The 27,112-nt window shown below is 44.2% G+C and overlaps 2 protein-coding genes across 7 annotated transcripts; one reads left to right on the forward strand and one right to left on the reverse strand.

Annotated features, from left to right (window-relative positions):
* The first annotated feature begins 1,329 nt into the window (after positions 1-1,329).
* On the forward strand, positions 1,330-14,366 carry mfsd6b (major facilitator superfamily domain containing 6b). Of its 6 annotated transcripts, XM_031583449.2 has the most exons (8): positions 1,455-1,715; positions 2,379-3,957; positions 8,304-8,401; positions 9,190-9,351; positions 10,316-10,414; positions 10,907-11,202; positions 11,791-11,797; positions 12,727-12,810. In XM_031583449.2, exons 2-8 carry the CDS (start codon positions 2,381-2,383, stop codon positions 12,735-12,737), a joined length of 2,250 nt encoding a protein of 749 aa, XP_031439309.1. In that variant the 5' UTR covers positions 1,455-1,715; positions 2,379-2,380; the 3' UTR covers positions 12,738-12,810. The 6 variants fall into 6 exon arrangements, with proteins under 6 accessions (XP_012697758.2, XP_031439309.1, XP_031439306.1 ...); XM_012842304.3 differs by lacking the exons at positions 1,455-1,715; positions 11,791-11,797 and adding an exon at positions 1,330-1,447 and having other exon boundaries at positions 12,727-14,366; XM_031583446.2 differs by lacking the exon at positions 11,791-11,797 and having other exon boundaries at positions 2,361-3,957; positions 12,727-14,366.
* Positions 14,367-14,974: 608 nt separating this feature from the next.
* nemp2 (nuclear envelope integral membrane protein 2) lies at positions 14,975-22,594 on the reverse strand. The gene is made up of 9 exons (XM_031583450.2): positions 22,206-22,594; positions 21,614-21,723; positions 21,093-21,330; positions 20,920-20,992; positions 20,441-20,534; positions 19,560-19,674; positions 17,854-18,079; positions 16,738-16,938; positions 14,975-15,612 (listed from the first exon to the last, which is right to left on the reverse strand). The coding sequence occupies exons 1-9, from the start codon at positions 22,294-22,296 to the stop codon at positions 15,213-15,215; spliced, it is 1,548 nt and encodes a 515-aa protein (XP_031439310.1). The 5' UTR covers positions 22,297-22,594; the 3' UTR covers positions 14,975-15,212.
* Positions 22,595-27,112: the final 4,518 nt, after the last annotated feature.

Here is a 27,112-nt window from a genome sequence, read left to right on the forward strand (position 1 = left end):
GTCTTATAGAAATCCAGAAACGGATTCCTCTGGTTCCGGGTTTGTTTGAGCTCAACGCTTTGGAAAATCTGGAATGGATCGAAATTCTGAACTGCATTCGCCTTCCCTATGAACACTGTTGCACATAACCTCTATCTATTTAGACGCCCATCGTGTAACTTAGTTCCCAGGTAATTTTCTACAAAAGTGTTGGCTAAATGAGCAAGCCCTAGAAGTAAATATATGCTATTATCCCCATTTTCACGGGGTAGGCTGACTTACTCGTTTTGCACAAGCCAAACTAAGTACAGGAGAGAAGGACATGGTCGTTAGGGGTATAATATAGGCCATAAAGAGGCATATTTTGTTGAGCTATGACTCTTTTACACCTGTGATGGCACTGATAACACGTAGCCTACCTCTCTTTACTGCCTTATTGTATTTCACATTTATTGTCTTATCGTGCCTAAGTCCATGCTAATCACTTGGGTGGATTTTACAGCCTGGAGCCTGGTTTGCGTCCACAGAGCTACAGCACATCTCATATTTCATGTGCTTGAACATTGCCTCTTCCTACTTTCACCACTAGATGGCGGCAAGTCACAGGGCTGAATAACCTTTGGTTTCACTCCACATATCATGAGTCTAATGCAAAACATTCTTGTAGCCTATAATTTATCAGACAATTGTCTTAAGAGGACAGGCACAGGCCATATTGACGCTTTCTATATCAATTTCATTATTGCAGTTTGCATACCACAGTCGTCTTGTTGGTACATTTTAAAACGTCTGTGCATAAAAATAACATATGTAAGCCAATATCTTTTTTAAATACCACTGTAATGTCAAGTTGTCTTTTGGATTTTCTTTTGTTCACAAAAATACTGTATCTGTAGTATACTTAAGACAGATAGCCCTATATGTTTATGTTGGTTTCCAAAAAGCCAAGCCCACATGGCCCAAAGCATTATTTATTTAGAGGGAGAGAGAGCTCAGTGTTCTAAAAGGGCAGGCCCACTTAACTGTCTTTATTTGAGCCTAATGTGAAAGGGTCACTGATAGGGAAATACATTTCAGTTTTGGTTCATCAACTTTTTCTCGTGTTTGGTCCATTCAGGTTTTTCAGATATGAACTATGTGAACGTCAATGTAACAGATACCATGTGTTCCACAGCACTCGTTGGTGGAATGCAGTGTTAATGTCCTTGAAATGGGCAGCTTGTCATATGACAATTTTATACGAGTTATCGGTGACTTTTACGTTTCTATTTGATACAATTGGTGGAAAAAATAGATACATCTATCAAGAGTTTATATTAATGATAAAGTTCATGGTATAGCTTACTACTATATTTCAGTAGGGGGGGAAAAGTCACCCACAGGTCAAAATCGGAGCAGTCGCCTTTGACGAACGAGATAGCTGCATCCCAAGCCCATCCCATCCCCTCAAACTGCAAATGGTTGGCAGGTGAGAATTGACGTCAACTCTAGCAAGCGTTTCGCCCAGACAGACTGTCTATTGCATGCCTTGAAGTATGTGAAGTGGAATCGACCATACGCCCGAGGTCCTTCAGATTCCTCCCAATTGTTGTCCTTGTTGATTTCTGATGGAACGGATGAGCACCAGGGGAGAGTGCTTCTCCAAATGATGCTGTTTGGATATGTTTGGATAGATCAGGGTATATTATCTGATGAAACGAGGCTGTAAAGACTTAAACTTTGATACACATATTCGGGTAAGTAGTTACTCGTTTTTCGCTTTTATTCGCGTTTATTCATGGTATAAAGTCATTCTTTCCTAGATTAAGCCTGGTGCATGCGCGAAGGGTTGGCACAAACGTCGTCATTTTAAAGTGCACGGTCATGTTAAAACAGTTATTCGTGTATTTTTTTCTAAATTCGCCAAATGTAGTTGTAGGTTTATGGAAACGATTGTTCACTAGCTCGCTGACATTCTTTTCAATATCATTAGCCCGAGGCTATACCGAAATCTTACGAAGATGAGATGAGTTCAGACAAGTGAAAGAAAGCTATTTGCATGTCCAGTGCCCCAACGTTCGTTTCAGAGTTTCCTTTTACATGTGAAACTCTTAATCATCTGATTAAGAATTATGGCTTGTCATATTCTTACCTCTAATACATGTGACGTACATTTATGAGGACTGAAACTAGTACAGGACCGGATGCCGTTTCTTATGGTGTTATAATAAGATGTTGTCTTTCCTCTTTATTCTATGAAAAATAAAATGAATGACAATCCAGGTTCTGTTAAAGTAATTATACACTTATCAAACTACACCTGATGTTCTATGAACTTTCTATATCCATTTGTTATTCAGAATATCATGATTTATGAAAGACACTACAACTGTCTTCAACAGCTGTGTTTTCTATTGTAGAGATGGAGAGTGACCGTGTAGCCATCTTGAATGACGATGAAGAGGATCAGAAGAGAAAGTATGTCCTCTCCGAGCCTTTCAACACCTTATCCATGGAGCAGGCGTCCGACACTTCCCTCTCTGGGCCGACTCCCTCCGACACCCCCTCCAGTGTCTCGGCCTCCCAGTCGGGCCAAAGCATGGACTGCCTGGAGAGAGGCTGCTTACACATAGACAATCACCTCCTGGTCTCCAAGGTCTTCTATTTCTTCTTCTACGCAGCCTACGGTTCTCTCCATCCCCTCCTTGCCGTGTACTACAAGCAGCTGGGCATGAGCCCCAGCCAGGGCGGCCTGCTGGTCGGGATCCGCTACTTCATCGAGTTTTGCAGCGCTCCGTTCTGGGGCCTAATGGCCGACCGGTTCAAGAAAGGCAAGACTGTGTTGGTCTTCTCCGTCTTCTGCTGGGTGATCTTCAACTGTGGCATCGGTTTTATCAAGCCAGCAGCCATGAGCTGTGTGGTGAAAGACCCTATTGTGAACACTAGTCACCCCCTCCCTGCAGGAAATCGTACCAGGAATCGTAGATACATATTTGAAAGCCTTCCTCCCAGGCTCTCACTAATGCGGGATATGGAACCTGCTTACAGGGTCCAGGAAAGATACATTAGGAGTGTGGATGTCAATAATTCAGACCACTCAACTGGGTCTCGTGGTTTAACAACCCCCATACCTATTAATGAAGCCGTAATACCCAACATAACCAGTACTACTACTACCACAACCACCACAACAACTACCACAACAACTACCACTACTTCCAAAGCTGTAAAAACAACCGCCATCACCACCACCACAGCCAAGCCGAAGGACCATAAAATTGTCTTCAACCATGACCAGGTTGAGACCATCTTCCTTCTGATCCTGTTGGTTATCATCATTGGGGAGTTTTTCAGTGCCCCAGCGGTGACCATTGTGGATACGGTCACGCTGCAGTACCTGGGGAAGCACCGTAACCACTACGGGCTCCAGAGAATGTGGGGCTCGCTCGGCTGGGGCCTGGCTATGCTCTCAGTGGGCATCTGGATCGACCACACTCCCATCACCCTCGTAATCAAGGGTTCTGGCTGCGTACTGCCCGACTACAAGAACTACCAGATCGCCTTCATCGTCTTCGGCGTGCTCATGACCTTGGCTCTCGTGGTGGCCACGCAGTTCTACTTCGACAACAGGGACTACCGGCCCGGGGAAGGGGAGGAGGAGAAGGGGAATGAGGTCGAGATTCCACACGTCGTTCAGAACATTCCAAGTCCCGAGGCCAGTTCCGAGGAGGCCCCTGTGTGCCCTAAGGCCGCTCACCAACCTCTCCCCATTAAAGAGCTCCTACGGCTGCTCTGCGGCATCCAGTATGGCTCGGTGCTGTTTGTGGCGTGGTTCATGGGCTTCGGCTACGGGTTCGTGTTCAGCTTTCTGTACTGGCACCTGGAGGACCTGAAGGGAACCACCACTCTGTTCGGCATTTGCTCGATACTCAGCCATGCGTCAGAGCTGGCTGCTTATTTCACCAGTCACAAGCTGATTGAGCTAGTGGGCCACATCAGGTTAGTGGGTCTATTAACCCCCCCCCCACACACACACACACACACACACACGTCCCTGGGATGCTCAATTGCAGGGCATTAAACACTGCAGTGCAGTTCAGTTCCAGAAGACGAAGAGAAATGTGAATGCATGATTTCATGATTAAGATATTCAGACTTCTATTCTGTTCTCACACATTCTGTTCTATTACATTTTGAAAACTGTGAGAACGTAGAGAGAACCGACATGACCTTATCTTGATCTTTCATGTAGAGCTGCTTCTCATTGTATTTGATAATGACAGGAAGTTAGTTGCATCAGTGCACCAGTAACACCATCTTGATATTTTGTTGTCCTAATGTGAACCTTCTTACTGCGACTTGGTTTTGCAGTGCCATTGGCACGACGGTGAAAAGGAAGAATTGACTTTGATATATTAAAAAAAAAAAATATTTCATTGTTTAACTAGATTTAATGATATTGTTCTCATGGGTTAATGACTTTATATAAGGTTAGAAAACATTCCTTAATGTTAAAATGCCCTAATGTTGAAATAATTTCCTGACATTGGTCCCAACTCTGTTCATACAGTTCACATTTGCAGTTACAGATATTCTACCATCTTGAACTTCACAGTAGCCTGTAGAGGGAGGCTGGGTGGAACAAAATACCCAGCTGAGCTCCTAGCATGTTTATCTCTGGCCTTGGTTTATTCAGCTTTCTTCTAAAAGCCATCATCATTCAGGAAAACAGCCTGGTGCCACACAGGGGTGCCTGGGCCGTGGCTTTTGATTTAAGATGACTTGTGTGCGCGCTGTGTTGTTCGGTCTGCTGAGCTTTTAGATTCGTTATTATTAGAGGGCTTAAGGACATGACGTCACTTAAAAAAGTTCTCATCCATATGGCAATGTCATGGCACTCTGTTTCAACTGGAGACGTGGTAGATTAACGCTTGGTCCTCAGACCTTGACGAACAATGGTATGCATCCGTCTCTGGGCGGATGCAAATACAATGTTTAAAAATGGGTTTGAACAAACAGCTTTTAATTGGCCATTTTGCAATCCATGGTGGCTGTATTAATACCAGGGATGGCGAGGAGTGCGTCCAAAGGTCGACGGGTTTTTGTGGTGCAGACCTGGCACACAGGGAGGGAGCCCGGTGCCAACAGGTTGTTGACTTTAATCGCTAAGTGGGCACTGCATGGCCACACAGTGTGCAAACTCAAGGGTGGTGTCCAGCAGATGACGGGGAACATCCCGTTTGGAAAAACAGATGTCGGTAAGCATTAGTGAAACAGCGTTGAGGAGTGGGGTAGATACCTTTTGCAAAAAGGAAGAGGGGGAAAAAAATCCTTTCAGATGGTATTTCTCAAGTATCTGTAAAATTTGGCAAATTACCCGCCTCTACGACTGGCTAAGATAAATGACTGGCTGATGGAACAAGGGTTGTGCCAAAATCTGTTGACTTGCAACCTGCATTGCTCGTGAAATAGGTCATGTCTCTCTGCCGCTCTCGTCTTGGCAGTCATTCATCTGAGCATGAACTGCTACTACACAAAGGTGGGCACCACTGTTTGGCTGCTTGGAGTACATTTATAGACAGTCACCCATTTCAATATGGTCAGAAATCTCTCAGTTCTTTCATTTAACAGTGTCGAGAAGAACATCAGAATATCACAGTTGAAAAATATTGTAGTGCACGGAGTCATTCTGGCTCTCGCTCCCCCCTCGTATCGCATGGGTAGTTTTGTTGTTTTAACTGAGATTATTCCCCAGTCTAAACGAGACGAAAGACACGGAGACACGGGATGTTGTGGCACCAGACCAGATAGTAAAACTGTCGGCTTTGTTCAACGGTCATCCCTTCCCCCAGCGACCATTTATTCATCGTGATGAATGAACAAACATCCCCATTTTTACTACCGTTTGCTTTTATAATGAGTTGATATAGAAGTCAATATGCACACACACACACACACACTATGTATACAAACGCGAATGGTTTTGTGTTAAACTGAAAAAAAAAATGACATTTCGTGGTGCTAGTTTGCGGGTTAGAAAGAAAGAGTGTTCTCGGGCATTGCAGGTTTTTTATTTAGCTAAACAAAGCCACAATTGTGTGAAAGAAAGTCGCCTCTGCAAGGAAAAGCGAGTGGGACAGAAAAAGGCAAAGAGACAGATAGGGGAGAATACGAGCTACAGTTCTTTCTCTCCCTCTCTCTCTCTCTCTCTGTCTCTCTCTCTCTCTCTCTCTCTCTCTTTGTGTTTCTCTCTCTGTCTCCCTCTCCCTCGAATGCCTACTTCGGTGGCCTGTTTTCGCCCATGTGCAGGGAAAGCAGGACCAGCGACCCTGTAACTTAATCTCGTCGCCCATTAGCATGGCCAGATGCTTTTGTCTAGGCTTTCCGACATCGATCCCATGCGCGCCCGGCCCTCTGTGGATCAATCGGAAAGCAGAGAACAAGCTGGCTGAGCTGAAGGAGAGTGGGGCTCACCAGGATGACACAGCCAGACAGAAGCTGTGTAGCGACAGGGCAGAGGAGTTGGAGATTTTTGCATGGGTATCTCATATGTCTCGGCTAGTGTTAAGACTTATCTCTGCGGGTCAAGGCCATTGCTCAGCCTCCTGGTGTTTGACTGCACAGCTGATGATATCTGACTGATAGCTGATGTTGATAGTACTGTGTGGAGATAAAACACTGGGATCAGGATTGGATGGAGAATAGCATTCGTATCATTGTATCACTTCTCTGTATAGTGGCAATTAAATGAGAAGGAGCACAATTTCTCTATCTAGAAATGGGATAATTCCGTAAAATATATGAACTTTTCATTAAATATGTCCAAGTTCATTGGTGTTGCTTGAATTAGATGCAACAACCACATAAAGCTGTCTTTGTAATAGTGATAGTGTCTTGCAAGAATCGACATTAAAATATAGGTAGCCTATAGTATGTCTGTATGATGTAGAAGGCCATGGAAAGCCTCCTCAGGTGCTCAGTGTACATTTCCTGTAAGTCCTCTCAAAATCTAATCAGTCGTATTAGCCTATATGTTCTGTATATACAATTTAGAAAACAGTTTAATTATTGGGTGATGATACATTTCCTTTGCCGTCATTCACTTCTCACCGTCTCACACCCTCTCCTTGTCCTGCTTGCTGGTCACCTGGTTTACCTTGAACTTGGGAGCGCAAAAAAGGGAATTAATCAAGGTAGACACCGAAACAAATCGTCTGATCATATCTGAAGTTTCCTAATATTATTACATTTTTTGCTTGGGGTTATTCACTTCGTCTACCTGTGTTTCATGGACGTCTTTGCGGTTTCCTTAAAAAATGATTACATTTAAAGAGTTGTCGTTGAGCAGAGGTGGACTGCTAATCTGGTATATTGGACCATAACTGGACCATGAAGCAGGTTCAGCGGCCATGGTTAATTTTCTATGCTGCCACTGGGCTGTAGATGGTAGATCATCAACTGCAAATGTGAACTGTATGAATTTAAATGGGTACAATGTCAGGAAATAATTTCGACATTAGGGTATTTTAACATGAAGGCATTTTGTCTAACCATATATAAAGTCATTAACCCATGAGAATAATATAATGAAATCTAGTTAAACAATGAAATGATGCATGTTAAGTATGCAAGTATGGCCTGCTCACTCTGTATTTGTATCTGTACAACCACAAGGATTTAAATAAGTCAATAAAATGTTAGAAATAATTTGATGTTGCTCCATTTGCGGACTCATTACGTCACATGGCATAGCTCACAGCTGGTTGCCCCTCATCTGGGCATTGTGCTAACAGGCTAATAAAGGTCCTGTTTCAGTCCCAAGGGAATTCTGCCATTGAAAAAGATATGCCTTTCAATATACTTTCCCCGTTGTGAAATAACCTGATGGAAGGATGTGAATGATGAATAGACTGTGCAGAGCTCTTAGATCTGTTTTTGTGTAGAGTGAGGGACAGGTGTCTGTGTCCCCCTGTGAGAGACTGGAGTGGACACACACATACCCCACAGGTCTCTTAAAATGGCCTTATTCCTCACAGACACTCAGACACTCCCAAAGGGAGAAAATGAGTCACTGTGTGCGCAAGAATAGAGGCTGACATCACTGCAACAATGAGTCCAGCAAGTCTTAAGGAGACACACTCCAATAAAAAAAATACACTAGACAAAGCATTTAACCATGGAGGACACACAAGACAGGCCTCGTGGTTATTTATGATCCAACCAAAAGGTTTAGTGTTGCTCTTATTAATTAAAATAATATTATTTGAACATGGGCCGTTGTTGGTCAAAATCCTTTTTAAAACTATTCAAAATCTATTTCCCGATACTCCCTCTTCTCCCCTTAGGGTGCTTTACATTGGACTGGCCTGTAACACCGCTCGCTACCTGTATATCTCATACCTGGAGAACGCCTGGATCGTTCTACCCATGGAGGTCCTTCAAGGTGAGCGGGCAGCCAGTCAGCAGGAAGGCTTTTTCTGTTGACTTTACGTAGGAGGAAGTGTTTGGATTGCCGTGAAAAAAAAAAAAAAAAAAACAGCTGGTCACTCGCCATGAGTTCATGAGTTCATGTAAGGACGTGAGTCGTTCCAAGTTCAGTTATTAACAGGCAACTGGGTCAGTGGGGAAACGAGTTGGAGGAGGAACACTCGTTTTTTTATTGTACAATATTGCATTTTTATGTTTCTATTGAATAATAAAAAGAAGTCTTCTTCCTTTAAATGTACACAACCAGTAGCTCTGTAGCAGAGGATGGTAGGAGCGTACAATGTGGATTTAAAAGACCCCTTCAATATGTGACCAAGTCCTACTGGATACTGAGGGAGCGGGCTGTTGTTGTCATTCTCAGGGTCATATTTAGAGTAAACATGGCTAATCTAGTTCTTGCATCATACCCTACAGGGTGTTGGGCTCATTGGATAGTGTTCAGTCACTTCCCCTTACAGGCTTGTGACCGCAGGGAGGGCAGCTATCTGTGATCTTCCATTGCACTTGAGTTCCTTTAGTGTTACGACTCATGAGCGCTTCAGCCCAGACATCATGCACTGCCACCTGCACCTTCAGTTACATTGGAAATCAACCGTCATAAATGGAACCCAATTTCTGCTACAGAATTTAATATTAGTAATGTGTTTGATGTATGAATATATTAATATTGTGTGTGTGTGTGTGTGTGTGTGTGTGTTTCTATGTGCATGTGTGTTTATCTCCCTGGATACTGTCCCCCCACAGGTATGACGCATGCCTCCGTGTGGGCGGCCTGTATCTCCTACCTGAGTGGTGCCGTGCCGCCTGCCCTGCGTACCTCCGCCCAGGGGATCCTGCAGGGCCTGCACCTGGGCCTCGGCCGCGGCTGTGGGGCCGTGATCGGGGGAGTCTTTGTCAACTACTTCGGTTAGTTCCCTGAACCCACAGCCACAAACCATGGCAATGCTAAAAAAAATGGATTTTTCTCTGTTCAATGGAAAACTTCCAAATGTTCAAATGTAGTTCCAAAGTTGATAGCACCTGCCTTTTCATATCACAAAATGTATCCCTGCCCCCACACCCACTAAATTTGGTAGTAATTGCAATCAATGAAGTCTATTCTACAGCAATCATTTTAATTTTAAATCAAACAATATCCAAATATTTTTATTTTAAATCAAACAATAAACAATAAATTGACAGTTAAAATGGTGACAGCTATGTGCCCATTCCCATTGAAACGCTAGTATGTGTTTTGAGAACAGCTGGTGCACAACTAGGAAGACATTGACAAACACCACTGCATCCATATCATTGTACCTCATACCTTTTACAGGTACAAGGTATTATACCTTTGAAAATACATGCCCAACCTTGACTAGCCCTGAGCAGACCATTGTCAGGCTACACAAAACAAATGAAAAGGTCTTTCTTTTTGAGGGATGGGTCATCTTTGTTGAAGGCAATGGTTGATATTTGTTTTGGTTGGAAGTACAGTGATGTCAATCGCCAGTACACAAACACAGGTCCTTCCACGATGGGTTACGGGATCTGCTGGCCACCTCTCAGATGGAAATTGAGTTTGGCTTTGTGCATTTGCAGACATAAGCCCTCACTTGAAAAGATATGAATATGACCACAGATGAATCCTAGTGTTGTATTCAATGTTATGTGCTGTGATTGTCTTTGAATATAGTATAATAGTGGTGGGAGAACAAGTTTATTGTACCCGTTTTTGTTGTCCATACTCATAATGTACATTTATGCTTCCAGTTTCTGTTTGTGCCATGGTGATTGCAGGTTAAGTTTGAACAGTCTCATGCTGGGTTTAAATAAGGTACGTTTTCAAGCTGAAGTTCCTGTTTTTCGTTGTTTTGCTTTCTCTGCGTAGGAGCAGCAGAAACATTCCGAGGGATTGGAATGGCCTCCCTCGTCATCCTCCTCCTCTTCTCCCTAATTCAGTGCCTCACTGGACAGAATGAGGACAAGAGTAAGTACCTGATTCCCTTCACCCCTCTCTTTTTCTCCCTCCATCTCTCCATCCCTCCTTCTCTCTTACTCTCTTCACCCATCTCCCCTCTCTTTCTCTCCTGCCATCTCTCCATCTTTCTTTCTCTCCCTCCCGTCTCTCCCTCTCTCCATTTCCCCTCCCCCTTCTCTCCCTCCATCTCTCTCCCACTGTAGGTCATTAGTGGAGAATGTCTCCCCCTCCATGTCATGTTTCATGTTATATAACCACTCTCTGAGACAGCCCAGTTTCTATAAACACCTGAGGTGGAGACAGCTGGAATGATAAATATGGCTGTGTTTGTTTATTTCACTCCCCCACAACCACCCACCTTCTCTCTCTCTCTCTCTCTCTCTCTCTCTCTCCCTTCCTCCACCATCTTTGTCTGTCTGTCTGTCGCTCCCTCCCCACTCTCGTTCTGTTTCTGTCTGTCTATCTGTCTCTCACGGTCTGTCTCTATCTCGTCATTCCCAGAAGAAGATCACATTTTGGCCGAGAACATTCCGGTTCCTTCCAGTCCAGTTCCGATCGCCACCATAGACCTGATACCAAACCAGACCAGCTCTGAGCTATGTCCTGTGTCAGAACCCAAGACTCCGGCCAAGAAGACGAAACACCAGGAGGAGCAGGAGGACGTGGGAAAGCCCGCCTGGGTGGTGTCCACCTCACCCTGGGTCACGCTGGCCTTTGCCATCTACCAGCTGAAGGAGATGGTGGCCCAGGAGAAACGGCCGTTGGCAGACCAGCCACAGCAGCTTCAGCAGCAGCAGGTACGCTGGTACCCCACGTGATGCTTGAAGGTGGCCGTGGTGGTGGCGTGGTGGGGCTGGAGGTGGTGATCCACATTTGAATTGGTGCAGTCTGTGCCATGCTCATATTTGCCAGTCTGTGCCATGCTCATGTTTGCCAGTCTGTGCCATGCCCATGTTTGCCAGTCTCTGCCAGCCTATGTGTGCCAGTCTGTGCCATGCTCATGTTTGCCAGTCTATGTTATGCTCATGTTTGCCAGTCTATGTTATGCTCATGTTTGCCAGTCTATGTTATGCCCATGTTTGCTGGTCTGTGTTATGCCCATGTTTGCCAGTCTGTGCCAGCCTATGTGTGCCAGCCTAGTCAAAAGTGCTTGTTTCGGGTTATTTTCCTTTTCTTCAGCTTTTCTGAATTCTTACTACAAATCATTAAGAGCATATTAAGTTAAGATATTTTCTGTTGAACAGCTCATAAGTTAATGTCAAAGTTTCTTTTTGATCGTTTCTCTCTCTCTCTCAGAGTTACAGCAGTAACACGCATGCTTGAAATGCTTGAATGAAACTATGAAAATAAAACATGTCTTTATTTCATGCTTTCAATGACCTCAGGATAAAGGTGAGACTGCATCTGTGAATGTATGTATATAATACATACACGTGTGCATAGAAACCTGTACATAAATGTCTCACTGCATTTATGGCCATTGATTTGTCACTCAGGACTGTGAACAAAAGAGACTGCCTTAAAGATTAAAGATGGTATTATTATATAATTTGTGTTGCCTAATTGTGATGTGCTATCTTGTGTTTAGGCAGATTATTTTTCACTGTTTGATTTATTTATTTATTTATTTTGCATAGTAGTGAAAATCTGACAAACAAATATGATTTAATGTATCCATCAGCTTTTGTCTGTGCTTTATTTGAAGTGCCATCAGATTATCTGTTGACTACAGTGTTTCAGTGGACGTGGGATACAAAATTAATGAAATAAAATCGAAATGTCTATCACCAATACTTACTTGCTTGGAAACTATAAACACCCCACACTTAAAGCATGACGCTGAGGATAATGCAACTGCCACTTCAGAATCACATTTGCATACACAATGAAGCAGCATTCATGCAGATAGACTGAGAGGTAGACACTGCATGTGGCCCCTTCCTTTTGCCTGCACTTATGAGGCTTCTGCTCCTAGTAGGGCTGTTTGGTTTAGAATGTGAAACTAAGAAACCAGTGCAAACATTGTTTGAGGCAAACATATATGCACACACACACACATTTATTACAAAACAAGTAAATGTAAATAGACATGTGGAGTCATGCACTGGAAGTGTACCTATATGTACATTTTGGTACATTATGGTAAATTATGCCTAGCCTATTTTGTGTATACTTCATATAGCACCACCATTCAGTGTTTTAATATATACACCACCACAGAGGTCAACTCCATGACCACAACACTGATGTTCTGAAGGAGCGTTTTGCATACTCCTCATCTGAATGGCCTAACATGGTTCTCTGCTGCTCTGTGCTCACAGGACAGAAATGAATTGGCCTCGTCTGCTACTTCGACTGAAGACACCCCATACGAACCCCACATGGAACGCGAGTCCAGTTCAGAGAGACCCTCCACGTCTGAGCGCCCGGTCAAGACGCCCCCCACCGCGGACAGCAGGGCGCTCAAAGGCCCTTCCGAGCCCCAAGAAGAGCCCCCAGACCCCAACACAGAAGACAGACTGCACATAGAGCACCCCAAATCCTTACCCACAGCTCCAGATGAATGTCACAGAACACCTCGAAGTTCCCCTGGCAATCAGTAGCAGGAGGACTCGCTAAAATCTAACTTCTGTATCTCTGGAGAACGGAACGATTATCCCTAAAGGAATGATATACTTTTGGACCTAAAGGGAGAAGTAATAACTGAAAAGAAATAAGTGCAAGATTCATACGTCTCATATATACGTGTTTACATTAGTCTTACACTGTAGCTGTCTTCCTGTTGTCGTCTTCTGCCTTGTACTGCCGCTAGACCGTTTGCCTTACTGCTGTTGTAACCATCTTTACTTAGGGGCCTCTGATTACTTAATATGTGCCTGCACTACTGCACAAAAGACCTCTGACTGAAGTAGATTAGCACTCAGACAAACTTTGTGGAATGTGTGACAGGGCTGCTAACCAAAGGTGAGTACAATAGAACAGTGTGTGGGTCTTCACTTATTTGTCTAATTGTGTGAGGGGCTATTTTTCTCCCAGTATGGTGTACGATGCCTTTGGTTAAACAGATGATTGGCATTTCGGGTGGAAGTTACACATGAAACGAGACAGGAAGGTCAGACAAGGTCACAGGAAGTGACCAGGGTGAATGTGAACAGTCACTTGTTCAGCACATTCTATTAGGCAAAGGCTGGCACTAACCCCTCTGCTTAACGTTAGTCACAGACTAGGTAGTAGAAACTCAATTGTTAGTGCCCTGTTACTACAAAATAAGGCTGAAATAAGGCTGTTTTGGTTCTTATGCCTAGGAGCAATACAGTGCTCTGTGGTGCCATCATTTGCCTTGAAGCTACATTAAAATTCACATTAGCGTAAGGCACCTAACAGGGTAGTGCGAACCTGCGTATGTGAAAGTTCTGGTACGCAGCCAAAATTCTCAAGCCTCTGCAACATATGCTTTCACTGCCTGTGACTGAGGCGTATGTATGTTAGAATATTCACACTTACCATCGCTGGTTAGCCTTCACGTCACAGTGAACTCAATTAGAATTTTATGAATATTCTATCTCTCATTCCAATGACAGCAATAGCCTGCATTATTGTGTTGGTATGTCAAGGAGCATAGACCATATGTGATAGTACAACCTCCAACCAAGGACAGTCTACATTGTTTGACTCTACGTTGTTTGGTTTGCTTTGTTTAGAGAGCTTTCTATGTGCGAGTGTATTTTCCTGTATGCGTGTAGTATGTATGTGTTTGTGCGTATTTTCCCGTATGCGTGTGTAGTACGTATGTGTTTGTGTGCATTTCCAACTCTGCCTTATTGTTCATTCTGCTCTTAAAGTGTGACTCATTCCAAAATCAGCTTGTTTACATGTAATTAGACAAAGGGAGTGGACATACAAATCTACAATAAAATAAGGCTGTATTTATTTAAAAATTAAAAGAAAACATTTTCCGAAATAGTCTACTGCTGACTAAGAAGTGGTTGTCAAATGATTTGTTTATGTCAAAATCTGCTATAAAAGGTCATATAAGAAATATTGCTATGAAAACAAGCTACTCATCAGAAAAAAAACATTAAAAACAGTATTATAATGTGTGGCACATTTGTACAAATAAAAGCTGCCAAAAGAGGCACTGACACAACAGAACCGTTTAAAATACACCCGCTCGTGCTGTGGCAGTCCCTGAGAGTGCAATTTACACAGAGAGACACTAGGGGGCAGTAGCTCCCCGGACACTGAGCGCCAGCATGCCGCTACCGCACGCTTCATTATACGATCAGAGGACTGAAGTCTTGCTCGTCTGCTTTGCCACAGGCGCTTGGAGTAGGAGACGAAAAACACGAGAAATTGTGCTAATGATGCATCCGATCCACCTTAGAGCTGTAAACAATCCTTTCAGTGTCATCACGCTAATTTCTTGCGATGTGGCGAGCAAACGCAGCCCTACAACCACGTTCGGGTTTAAAATGTTTGGAGTGGGTGGGAAAATGCATTGTTTTAAATAAAAGGAGGAAAAATAATTTAAAAAAGGAGAGAAAACAACAATCATTCTATAAAGAAAAAAAATGCAAGAATAAAAAAACTAAACAAAACCACAGAACATTGACAGATATCACTGAAACTATAGAGTCCTCTGTATCCAGCCTCACCTAAAACCAGACTACGGTCAGTAAATCAGTGCACTCCAGAGTGACTTTTCCAGAAATTTCGAAAAACTTTTGACCATGGCTTTGGCAGGAAGTCGCCAGTGAGGGATCCCAAATTGGTCATGTGAGCGTCCAAACCGCTGGCACTGTGCGGCTCAGAAGAGGTCCTCCTCCTCCTCCACGTCCATGGGCTCCGGGAGCGGAGGGTAGAGGGAAGTGACTGGGGCGGGAGGGTAGGGGCAAAACTGGGAAGGGGGGGCTGGAGGAGGGGTGTAAGTAGGGAAACTGAGCAGGGTCGGGCTGGGGGTGGGAATGGGGTTGAGTGTTGGGGGCGCCCGGGAGTATGACTCCAGCTCATCCTCGCTAATGTCGCCACCGCCGCCGCCGTTGCCGTTGAGGTCGTCTCCGTTGCCGTGGTGCAGGCCCCAGCCGTGATTGCACTCGCCATTGAAGAGCACGTTCTCGTAGTAGGCACCGCCCAAACCGTAATGCACCTCGTGCGACTCCTGTTCCACCGCGTCCACATGCGAACCGCCACGCAAAAAGTCTGCAAACCTGCATGACCAGGAAGACAGACAGACAGTCAGACAAACAGACAGTCAGACAGTCAGACAAAGACTGTCAGACAGAAAGTGCATGTTGTTTCCTTCTTCCCTCTTTGTCTTGTAAACATGGCTCACTCTAGACTGGTCGTCTACACTTGGTAATGGTAAGTTACGCATACACCATGTTGGCACAGAACTGCAGAGCTCATCGCTGCTTTCTCCAGCCTTTGAGCCAGAGGTGGGCGTGGACGCGACTATTCTGGGACACAAGGCCAGCGCATCACCCAGGTTATCAGAGGATGCTGGAGATCAGGCCGAGTGGCATGATTGGTTGGGAGAGGCGAATAGCACCAGTCATGCGTTCTGTTCCATTTTCCTAGTTGAGCGCTGACTCACCAGATGATGCACGATAATACTTCTGCCGTTTTAATGGCCAGGACTGTCCATTACTTACGTAAGTATAGACTATACCACGATCACAGCTGGTCACCCTTTCCTCTCATACACCATGGGGCTGTCTTTAGAGTGAGGGTGTGTGTGTTGTGTTTACCTCTGTGGCCCCTGTTATCCATGTATACAAACTGCACAGTGAGGCAATCCAGCTGTGTGCCTTTTGAACCCCATTAGACAGGGGGAAAAAAACTGTTTACTTAATTTAATGTAGGTATATGGATCACTTAAGTGCCTAGAATGTACCTAAAGCTGAATAGTATTTGGGTGAATGAGCCACTCACCAAACTGTTCAGCAGTGCCTGATTCACCGCCAATCCCCTGTTCAACAAGTGTCTGGTTGTTCTAATTAAAAGGCACAGTCCGTGATTCTGGTGAAACGTATATTGTACATAGTTGATATTTGAACTCAACAGCCAATAAAATGACACTCTTCCTTTCTGTGCTCTTGAAGAAGCAATGTGTTGATTGGCTGGAATAATGTATGGCTTGGTCCAAGCCATTTTGTTTGCTCCCCGGTTACAGAGCCAGGGGTTTGTACAAACAGTGCAGTTTTTGTTTTGAGCGCACACACAGGACGGACAGGTAGAGGACTGTTGAGGAGCAATGAGCTGAACTTGACAAAAAGTGTATTGGATTAGAATCACGGACTGCACCTTTAATCTCGTATAAACACAGTCCTTACCTCTGTGGGTTGCCGAGTTTGAGAACCGTGTCCCATGCGGGGAACCCTGGGCTTCGGCAGTGTTCCCTCAGCTGTTCCAGCGAAGTACGGGTGTGCACCTCCCCTTGCTCTCGGTACTCCTCCTCTGTCAGGAACCGGGTCACGGGCCGGCGCCGGCGCCGGAACAGGCCCAGGAAAGAGCAGAGAAGGTTCTGAATCAACCTGAGAGGAAGAGAACCAGTCAGAACCATGTGCACAATTCAGTTCAGCGTTCAGTTCTGTTCAGTGTTCTGCTTCAGTGATGAACTTAAAGTTAGGGCATTATGAGTACAAGTAACAGTCATGCTGTATTTTTCCCATACTTGTCATAATTAGAAGTACATGTGGAGAAAGACTGTCTGCTAGCCATAACACTGAGGGTGGAGGATTGGAGCCGGGGAGAAAAACAGAGCTTCATTAGAGCAGTCTTTCCTTTTATTGCTCTGATGACTATATATGAATATAATAGTGTGTGTGTGTGGGGGGGGGGGTCTTGTTCCTTCTGGAGAGAGATTTGCGCTGACCAACACTAATGTGCAAAGCTCATCGGAGGCTCTACAGGAGTCTGATTAGCACTGGCTGCAGGTGGCAGACAGCGCCCCCTGCTTGACACAGACATTAATGCGAGCCCCTACCTTACTCTCATTGTAATACCTATTATAATTCTAAGTGAATTATGCATACAAATGTTTCTAACCAGTTCCTACACGCACAAAAATAGATGATGGCTTACTGGAGCTTTCTTACAAAGGAGGAAATAAGCAGGGAACGTTTGGAATTTCCTGAATGCATCTACTGATCGACCATCTATCAAACTGCATAGCTCTAAAGCATATCTTTAACTACACAATAAATTAAGACCAAAAGGCAATTTCCTATTGGAATTTGTTACATCTATCTATCAGTTATTTATAGAAATATAATTTCATCTCGTCAACCATGTATGTATAGGTGTGTGCATTTAACCATCATATCGTTTCATCTAGTCAAGCATGTATGTACAGTATAGGTGTGTGCATCTAACCATCATATCGTTTCATCTAGTCAAGCATGTATGTACAGGTGTGTGCATCTAACCATCTATTTAAACTGGAGTACCTGCAGAGGGCTCCCAGAATGGTGCCCACCAGAGGCAGGAGCCTCAAGCTCATCAGCGCCCCCACCAGGGTGTAGGCAGCCGGAGGGTAGCAGATGCCCGCCCACAGCATGGTCAGGGCGACACTCTGCACGCACCAGGACATCAAGGTCAGAGTTCGCTCACAGGTGATGGGGCCGCGCTTGTAGCACAGCGCAAAGCTGATGAAGCTCGTTACTGCAAGGTAGCCTTGGAGAGGAAACAGGAGAGATGGGGGGGGGGGGGATTTAGACAGAATGTCAATTGCTGCACACCCACACTATAGGCAGAGGTTAAGAGGTTAGGGTTGAACATGAGGCTGTGTTTATTTAAGGATGTGAGAGAGACAAAGAGAGAGAGAGAGAGAGACACACAGAGAGAGAGAGCGCAAGTGATCCATAGAAACAAAGAGAAAGAAAATGAGAGCTTGGAGACAGATGAAGAGAGGGAGCGAGAGAGAGAAAGAGAAACAGCACATCTAAATTGTAATCCCCTGAGCATGCTTTTTTACCCCTGTTGTTGTAAGCATAGCAATCAATGTTCCAGCTGCATTTGCGGCTCCTCTTAATCCTAATATGCCTGTGGTTCTCTCATTTCCATAGCCAGGCGAGAGCTGTGAGCATACTGAAACGAGGGGGGGGGGGGGGGGGAATTGATTTGGCGGCGAACGAGCACAGCCTATCGAGCAGTCAAGAGGCAGTCGCTCGACCACTCCAAACACTTGGCTTCCTTATCACCGACACGACTGGGTGACTGGCTGAGCAGGGATGTATGAGGGAGGAGGTCAGAGCTTTAGCGCTGTCTAAGGGGGGTTATTTGGTTATTATGAAGATCAGATCTGGCTGCCTGATGTAGTTCTGGCTAAATAATACTAATAACAAGGGCAGCACGGTTACAAGGGCTACTGTGTGCACAATACGCACTCAAACACAATACACAACACACACACACACAATACACGCACACAAAGAAAGCCTGGTAGAGGACTGAAGCAGCTTAACCTCTGTTTCGGTTTCTGGAACTAAGACGCTTACTCAACCCTGAGATTGTAGCATTCCTTCTGGGATAGCATTTCTCTAGATTACACCAAACTCACGAAACACTGTTGTGCTTGCTCTATGGAGGTCCAGGCCCTGGGCTCTGTAAAGCGCATTGAGGCAATTTAACTGTTTTGGTGCTATATAAATAAAACTGAATTGAATTGAATTGAATTGAATTGAACAGGGACCCTTCTAAAGTGGTCCTGCAGCTCTACTGGAAGAGCAAGGTGCTGCCAACACCAAGGGAACAGGTTCTCACACTTGATAAGCACACACAGCACACAAATTAAATAAAGACTATGCTTGTATTGTACTGCAAGTCACCTTGGATAAAAGTGTCTCTTATCGTGATCCTGATTGTAAACGTTCCCTCAATACTGTTTGAATTCAGTGCAATTTGAGCACCACTAAAGCAGCAACAACTAAAACGTTTCACATTTGATTTTCCTCAAAATGTCACCGAAAAAACTGGTCGGATGGTTGTGAAAGCTGGAGTCATTAAACTATAACAGTTAAAATAAACCTCTCCATCAGTCACACAGTGGGACATCTGTATCGCCTCAGTTTGATTTAGTGCCCTCTACACTTAGACTGACACCAAGGCCCGACGGCGCGCGGCAGTACACAATGTCAAGCGAGCTGTTACCTACCCAGCATCTCCCGCCAGTAGTTCTTCGTGATGTCCTCCCACGCTACCATCACCTTCTGAAAGCCCAGGTAGGAAACGCCGGTGCTGGCACCAAAAAATGCCAAGAACACACCTCTCTGTACAAGACACACACACAGTAAGTGTGAGTGAGAGAGGAAGAGAGAGTGTGAGAGAGTGAGAGAGACACACACACACACTCAGAAACACAGCTCAGCTGGATGGGTGACTCAGGTGTAGGGTGCTGAGCAATCCGGTGACAGGAGACATGGCTTGTCTAAATATATAAGCCCCCTGACTAGCCTCCCCACCCCAACTCCCATGATGCAAAGGCACAGCAGTCAAACATGTTCTGCCAGGGCCATTAGGCTGAACTGATCAAGCAAGACATCACACCCTCAATGGGCCTGAGCTTTACGGTAACTACATCAGGCAGGAGAGATCTGTGGGTGTAAAGGCGGTTGGGGGAGGGGGGTCGTTATTACCAGGATCTGTTGGGAGTGGGGGTGAAGGGCGAGGTTGCTGAGGGAGGAAATGGTGTGTGTGGGGGGGATACTAGTTTCACATTGAGTGTTTGAGTTAATAGTCAAAAGCCTCCACCCACTCTGTTGCTAAATTTATCTGGATCCTGCGTTCCCAAGGGAACAATACACACTGAAAACAAGGCTTCTAGAAATACTTTTGGTGTTGAAATGTTGAAAAGAGCAGAGTTATCAAGTTCAACTGGAAAATGCACTTCAATTATCATTACAATGGTAACGAGGCATTAAGTAAGTGCAGTGGCAACAAGCTGATCAGTCACAGAGTTTAAATGTTGCACGTGACCTCCGCTGGTGAGTGTATTTGACCCGGAAGTGCTACATGAGGTGCCTCTAGCCGTCTTACTTTTGGAATGAAGTTTTTCATGACGAAAAGCAGCAGCAATAAAATGGAAACGATGCCAAACGTAACTCCAGTAGTGTAATAGAAGACGGAGCTCCTATGAAGAGAAAGCAAAAGGTGCCTTTATGAAATTATTATCATTTTGCTAATTTAAAACCATGAGCAAGCTCCTAAACGCAAACATGGGTGAGTCAAAGCAAAGCTCCAACACACACTTCACGATAGCTTTAGTTTATGTGCGATGGACTTGGCTTATTGCTTGTTTCTTTGCCCATCAATGAAATTAGGGCCCACAGTGTTTAAGATGTAACCTCAGTATACACTACGTAGATGTTTTGTTCAGCTGCATACGGATCATGTAAATCATCCAATAAATCAGATGTTAGCTTCAGACAGGAGAGGGATTTGCCCAAACCCATTACTGAAGACACCCATAGACATGCGGAGGGTTATCACATGAGCTGAAAATGGTTCCACTTTACCTGCAAATACTCCCAGCAACGCAGAACAAGAGCAGCCCGCCAATGAAGAGAGCAAACCGCATTTTATTCAACCCTGAGAGAAAAACACACACACAGTAAGGTTAAGCACAATCACACAGGTCTATTACTATCTTATTATAGAGTGCCTCTGGAGTGACTGTGAGACTGCTCACTTTTGCCAGACACGTGGAGTGTGTACTCTGTGCTGGCTCTAGGGCTCTTGACCATGAAGCAGACGTCCTCCTCCACCAGCGGTATGTCCAGGGTCTTCCCTCGCTCCACTGCGGGCGGCCAGTAGTGCTCCACGGTGCACTTGGCCAACATGAGAAGGTCGTCGGGGTCGTGACAATTCCTCGTCTCCATCGGGTACACAGCCACAACATCATCGTTGTCATTGCCCGTAACACGAACCTGGAAGAAAAGACGCTTTGGGACTTTAGTGGTAACATACTGCTGTGTAGATCGCCATAGGCTGGAACTGATACACTAGCCAAGACAGCAGCACCTGTCAATGGCACCAGTTCTATACATAGAAAACATGTAAATCGCGTACCCTGCCTGCACACACGGCCATAAAAGAGAGTGCTGCACATAGGCATACGGCGTTGTTAATCATGACGTAACTTATAAGCCAACAATAAAACGGCAAATACATTGTGTTTGACCTGTTGCTTTATGAGGAAGCATCGCTTACCTGAAAAGTGGACCAGATGTCTTTCCATTTTATCCCTCTACCAGAGTTATAACAAAAACATCGACGTCCATACATTGTTGTATCCTCATTTTCTTTCAAATATGTACAATCTGCAAAATGCAAAGGTCGTTGTTATTGCCAAGGAACTTCATGCCCAGCCAATACTTTGGTTTCGTTTTGAACATCAACGTTAGCTTGTTTTAACATTAGCTGATTGAAGATGCATAATTGCTAGTTGTGGAAGTAAGTAACCTCAGGCTAGATACAGCATTTCCCCAAACTGTAAATTTAAGCTGTGAGCTAATCTTAGCCACCACTACCATTCAATATGTTAGTAAATCAGAACGTTTCATATCGAGTGTTGCTGCACTACATGCAAGTGGAAATCACTTGAAATGTATTGTTGAAACAAATCTCAGCCCAAACACTATGATCTAGAACACATTATAAAGGTAACTAGTCGGTTTTATGTTGCACAGATAGTAGGCTTTCGACGTTTTATCATAGACAGATAGCTCCTAAAGTTAGCTAGCTAGTTCTAGATATGTTAGCTTGCTAGCACCTGTGAATACAATAAAGCAAAATAGGTTACCTGCATACGAGTATCCATTTCTGCTTTCTACACTAGGCCAGCAAATGAAAACCCATAAAACAATAACTAATAAAGAGGCCACATGTTTCATGTTGATGGCTGGTTAAGCTTACTATCTGTACGATAACAACATAGCAAGCTAACTAGCTACAGTGGCTCACTCCACTAGCTCACAGGCTTCTCTGACAGTACTTTCAAAATCGGTGGACGTTGACTTGCAAGACATAACAAGCCGAACTTTGATCGGACCTGTTTTCAACCTCATGCTCCATGGCAACCCAATAAATTGGCCAAGCAGCTATCAAGCAGATAACGACAAAATGATCATGCCGGGGCAATATCATTCACATAATAGTTTCCCCACTCACTGACTGAATTTCCTCGATTGCAATTTAGCTACTTGTTATGTCTTTGCCCTCAAACCGGAAGCCTTTTCAAAAGTAAATACCTAAATACACATTTTATTATGATTATTTAGCCAGTTGAATTTGTATTATATTCAAAGGATCTGATTGCCGTTTTTTTAAATTGAGAATAATAAAACTTGCATTCATTTAGTGATTTGAGGCGAAGTTTAATGTTATGTCCTCAGGATGCAACTAATGCATGTGTGGACATTTTTTCAAGGATGTGTTTGTCGGCGTAATCTGACTAGTGACGATGAGAAACCATAGGCATATTGATTCCTGCACGACGTTGAATTTTTTATTTGATTCTTTGTTCCAACAGTTCCCAACGTGCATTAGTGCTTGATGAAAGCAGTTGGGCCTTTTGGTGGGACTAATGACAATTAGCCTATGCCCCTTGATGCTCCCGCATTGTTTCCTCTGTGTTCATCTGGATTGGGGTAAATCAATCATAGCCGGTCTATCTGTAACCTTGCAGTCGACACTCCTTTGATCTCATCATGGGTACATTATCAGACCGGATTCTTCTCTCTTCATTATGAAACAGGCAGTCAAACTTGAGAGTGGGTGAAAAAAAAAATGTACAAAAACAAAACTTAGCCGAGGCCAGATGAAAATGTCATTTTTATGAACATTCTCTTTTGCGCCCTTTGAAATGGAAGAGGGATTCTGGTGGTGGGCGTAAGCTCAGCAGGCGGCAGCTTTCTCATTTCTCCGGGATGCTGAGACGACAGCGGCTTTTCCTGACAGGCACGCCCACGCACGGCTCCGGGCCTACTGTCACAGGCTTGTGTGGAGTCAGCCTCTGCGTGATGCAAATGTTTTCAAAGATTTATGGCTCTCTCGCTCTCTCGCTCTCTCTGCCTCTCAGAGTCTGAGGATGGGTAAATGGGTTTTCTCCCTCTGACTTTTCCACTGGAAGATGTAAACAGCCTCTTTTTGATGTATAGGCTTACTGTGGAGCATGCTGGACCATGACTTGCTGTTGTCGTTTTAACTATTTAATGTCTATAAACAGTCAAAATGACATTAGAAGCCTAATTAAAAAGACTCACATATTCATCGGATAGGCTACACTATAAAGAAGAGGCCCCATTTGTAGTAGCCTGTAGGTCTACTTATTTTACCTTGCTTGACTGTGAAGCTTTCGCCTTCACTGTCAAATGAGAGAAAGAGACTTGCAACTGTCTGAAATAGTAGAGTGTGAACAGAGCTACGCCACAAGGGACACTGTTTTGGAAAAAAAAGAATCTTGTGACAGTTGAAGAAAGGCTTTTGTGGTTTTCTCTGATGGTACAGAATGTCCCCTTCTTTTCTTCTATGAAGTTCTTCACCTGCTTGCATGGCTGTTACATCAGGCCCTTTTGCATAATTATAGGGTAAAAATGACAGAGCTCAACTTTCAAGAAGTTCATTTATGTTCTTTTGGATTAATTGCACCGTGTCTGCTGTTAAATTCACATTCAACTCAGGGAAAATCTATTACATATGACATAATTGCTTGTACAGTATATAAACATGTATTGTATAAACAATATACAAACACAGATTGTGTGTGCTCACTGTGTGGTTCTACACCACATATGCTATATGAGCTCACAGAGGAATATTTTAAGTCAGTGAAAGTTTTACGTTATTTTTCAGTTTAACTTGACTGCAAAGTGGCTCGTCTTATCTGTCAGTGTCGCAGGTGACATCATGTCACTTTGGGTTTTTCTCTCTTCCTGACTCAGTCATGCTCACAGAGCCGCTCACACAGACAGGAATTTACACAAGTGCAACACAAGTGCACACTTACTGAACAGCGCCCCCACCCCCCGCCCCCCTCCACAGACGCATACATACAGTACATGCATGTACACAGAAACACATACATGTACTGCACACACACCAACCACACACCTGCACATACAGTCATATGTAGGAATTCCCGTACACAACTGTACACACATACCCTAGATCAAACAACACGCCTGGATCCCAAAACTAACTCTACAGATCAATCAATATTACCTTTGAAGCTTTGCCTTCTTGATTGACACTGTTCACCGTGAAGTTTTTTTTCATCAGTACCTTTCAGCATTGTTGTTCATTTATCTCTAAGTCATTTACCTCCTCTTTTAACTCATCCCGATATCTTTACATAGAATAATTAACATTTGTGTCCCATTTGTAACTTGCTTTGTTACATTAAACCATAGTAATCTAGAGCTTTTTGGATTCTCTCACATATTTTTTAATAATAATAATAATCACTTTTTACATGTTTCTCACCATGAAGCTTTATTGTAAACAAATTCAGAAGCTTTATTGTAAACAAATTCTAGCATTCAGGATTTGCCTGTATTTTCTGATGGATCTAGACGTGATGTTATTCACCACTTTATCCACACGTACAGATCAGCACACTCATACTGCACTGGCTACATTTCAATGTGACAGTGCCCTTTTGACAGTGGGTTCAGTTGTTGTATTTTTTCCGTAGAAATACTAATGTCAACAAGGGACACTTTTGTTATTTGTTTTTGGAACTGGACAGGACGTTTGTGGCCAATGTAATCAGTTCGCTGGAATCTAGGGTCATCCTCGGAGCAAGGCCAACATTAGCCATATTTACTATGTATTTATGTGATATCATTGTTATTTGTCATCTTTAATATCAGCTACTCACACAAACTGCCTTTTGATTGACTCCTGAGAGCCGATAGTGGTGTTACCAATCACAGTCGTTGGATGATGAGTGGATTAGAAACATGGAAGACTAATGACCTCCTAAGTCATCAACCTTAAAAGTCCATATTGAGAGAGCATTGCCTGTAACCTGTGCTTTTGAGAGATATGAGTGAGACGGGATCACACTCGCAACATCTATATAAATGTGATATATATTAATATTATTATTATTATTATATCTTCAGCAATATTCAGTGCATTTGATTTTGTAGAATTATACTTCTACCTATCAAATCTGCTTCTGATTAATCAGACTAAACAGGGCAATTACACATTTTTACATCTTTAGCTCATGTTGTCCCAACAAAAGTACGCACTGAGATTCTACCGAACTTTTCATAACAATGCCCCATCCGAAGTCACCAAGGGCAGCACAAAACAGCCGTTGTATTTGTATCATGTCCCGTGACACAATTTTTTTTGGGGGGAAAACCAGCCGTGTTCGGTAGTCGGAGGAGTCAAGGCATCTCGTTTGATGGGGGAAGATCAAGCGCCCTGGATGCTGCGGGGAGGCAGACAGAGCAGAGGCTGGTGATTGACACCGTCACAGAGCTGGAAAATCAACCACGACTTCGGCTCTGGGCAGGTGGGCGGATGAGTGGGGGGCACCAATCCTCAGCTGAGCTCGTTTTTAATTGCCGTCTGGTAAACATCAAAAAGCCAGAGGGACCTGTTTCCATGCAAAGATACTGTGTTTGTGTGTTCAGATGTGAGTGTGAGTGTGTGTGTGGGCTTGTGTGTGTGCATGCATGTATGTGTGTGTGCATGCCTGTTTGTGTGTATGTGTATGTTTTGTTAGAAATCAAACTGAACATTTTGCCTGCATCGTGAACGTTTTGTGAGTTTTACATGCGCTTGCTGTGTGGATTCATCTCAGGGGTCATAAAGACAGACGGCACTTGTTCTCAAGTTTTGTTGTCATTGTTGTTGATTTGTTTTCCTTATTCTTGTTCTTACAGCTTTCTTTTGTTTTTAGCATTCATACATTTTGTCAAGATGTTGATCAATCCTGCGAGACGGGGACTTTGCGCCAAAGAAGTTTCACTTCACTCGTCGCTCTGAGTCTGTGCCAGCTTTACAGTCGACTGAACTCTGCAGCTCTTCCCTCATTTTCCTTGTGACCTAACTGTCAAAAGGAGACAGGATGCGTGACCTTTGCTGTCTGCTAGGCTAAGCACGGCATGTGTGGAATAAAAAAATAAAACAAAGACACTCTCTGAAAAATCGTTATTCACACTCTCTACATCCCCCAGTTTATCGTTACTTTCTTTGATGAGGGGGTCAGTGGAGGTCGATTAGCATTAGGAGTTTATAAATCCAGACCCCTCGTGTTTTTTTTTTCACCGCCCTCTCCTCAGCAACGGCCCTGATTGGCTGGAATGGCTTCTAATTCGCCCCGCCGGAGCAGGAAGCGGATAGTGGGAGGGCAATCAGACTCCTGCTGTAAGTGGGAGACCCACCCACACGGCCAGATCCATCAGGGGCCCAGGGATGTGATTACCCCCTCATTAGCGTGGTGTGTGTGCTGGAGGTGGGCAGGACACCGGTCATTATGGTGCCCAGATGTAGGCGGTGCTCAGAAACGCACACAGGAAGCCGTGGGTAGCTACGCCTGAGCAGTAGCAGGAGCAGGAGAGGCAACAGCAGCAGTGGCAGCAGCAACCCTTGTTGTTCCAGGCACTTCACGAAAAGGGAGAGAGTGGGGACGGAAAAAAAAGTGTACTTTCAAGCAGACCAGGTTGTGTGTAATTACTTTAAACTCGCTTG

This window comes from Clupea harengus, chromosome 2, assembly GCF_900700415.2.
Source record: "Clupea harengus chromosome 2, Ch_v2.0.2, whole genome shotgun sequence".
In the NCBI taxonomy this organism is placed as follows: Eukaryota; Metazoa; Chordata; class Actinopteri; order Clupeiformes; family Clupeidae; genus Clupea; species Clupea harengus.

Excerpts from the sequence above, each read along its gene's own strand:
- mfsd6b (XM_012842304.3), top strand. The coding sequence starts at position 2,381 with ATGGAGAGTGACCGTGTAGCCATCTTGAATGACGATGAAGAGGATCAG. Across the intron at positions 8,402-9,189 it reads ACCCATGGAGGTCCTTCAAG|GTATGACGCATGCCTCCGTG; the intron begins GTGAGCGGGCAG and ends GTCCCCCCACAG. Across the intron at positions 9,352-10,315 it reads AGTCTTTGTCAACTACTTCG|GAGCAGCAGAAACATTCCGA; the intron begins GTTAGTTCCCTG and ends TTCTCTGCGTAG.
- nemp2 (XM_031583450.2), bottom strand. The coding sequence starts at position 22,296 with ATGAAACATGTGGCCTCTTTATTAGTTATTGTTTTATGGGTTTTCATT. Across the intron at positions 20,535-20,919 it reads GTTGCTGGGAGTATTTGCAG|GAGCTCCGTCTTCTATTACA; the intron begins GTAAAGTGGAAC and ends TTCTCTTCATAG. Across the intron at positions 15,613-16,737 it reads AAACTCGGCAACCCACAGAG|GTTTGCAGACTTTTTGCGTG; the intron begins GTAAGGACTGTG and ends CTGGTCATGCAG.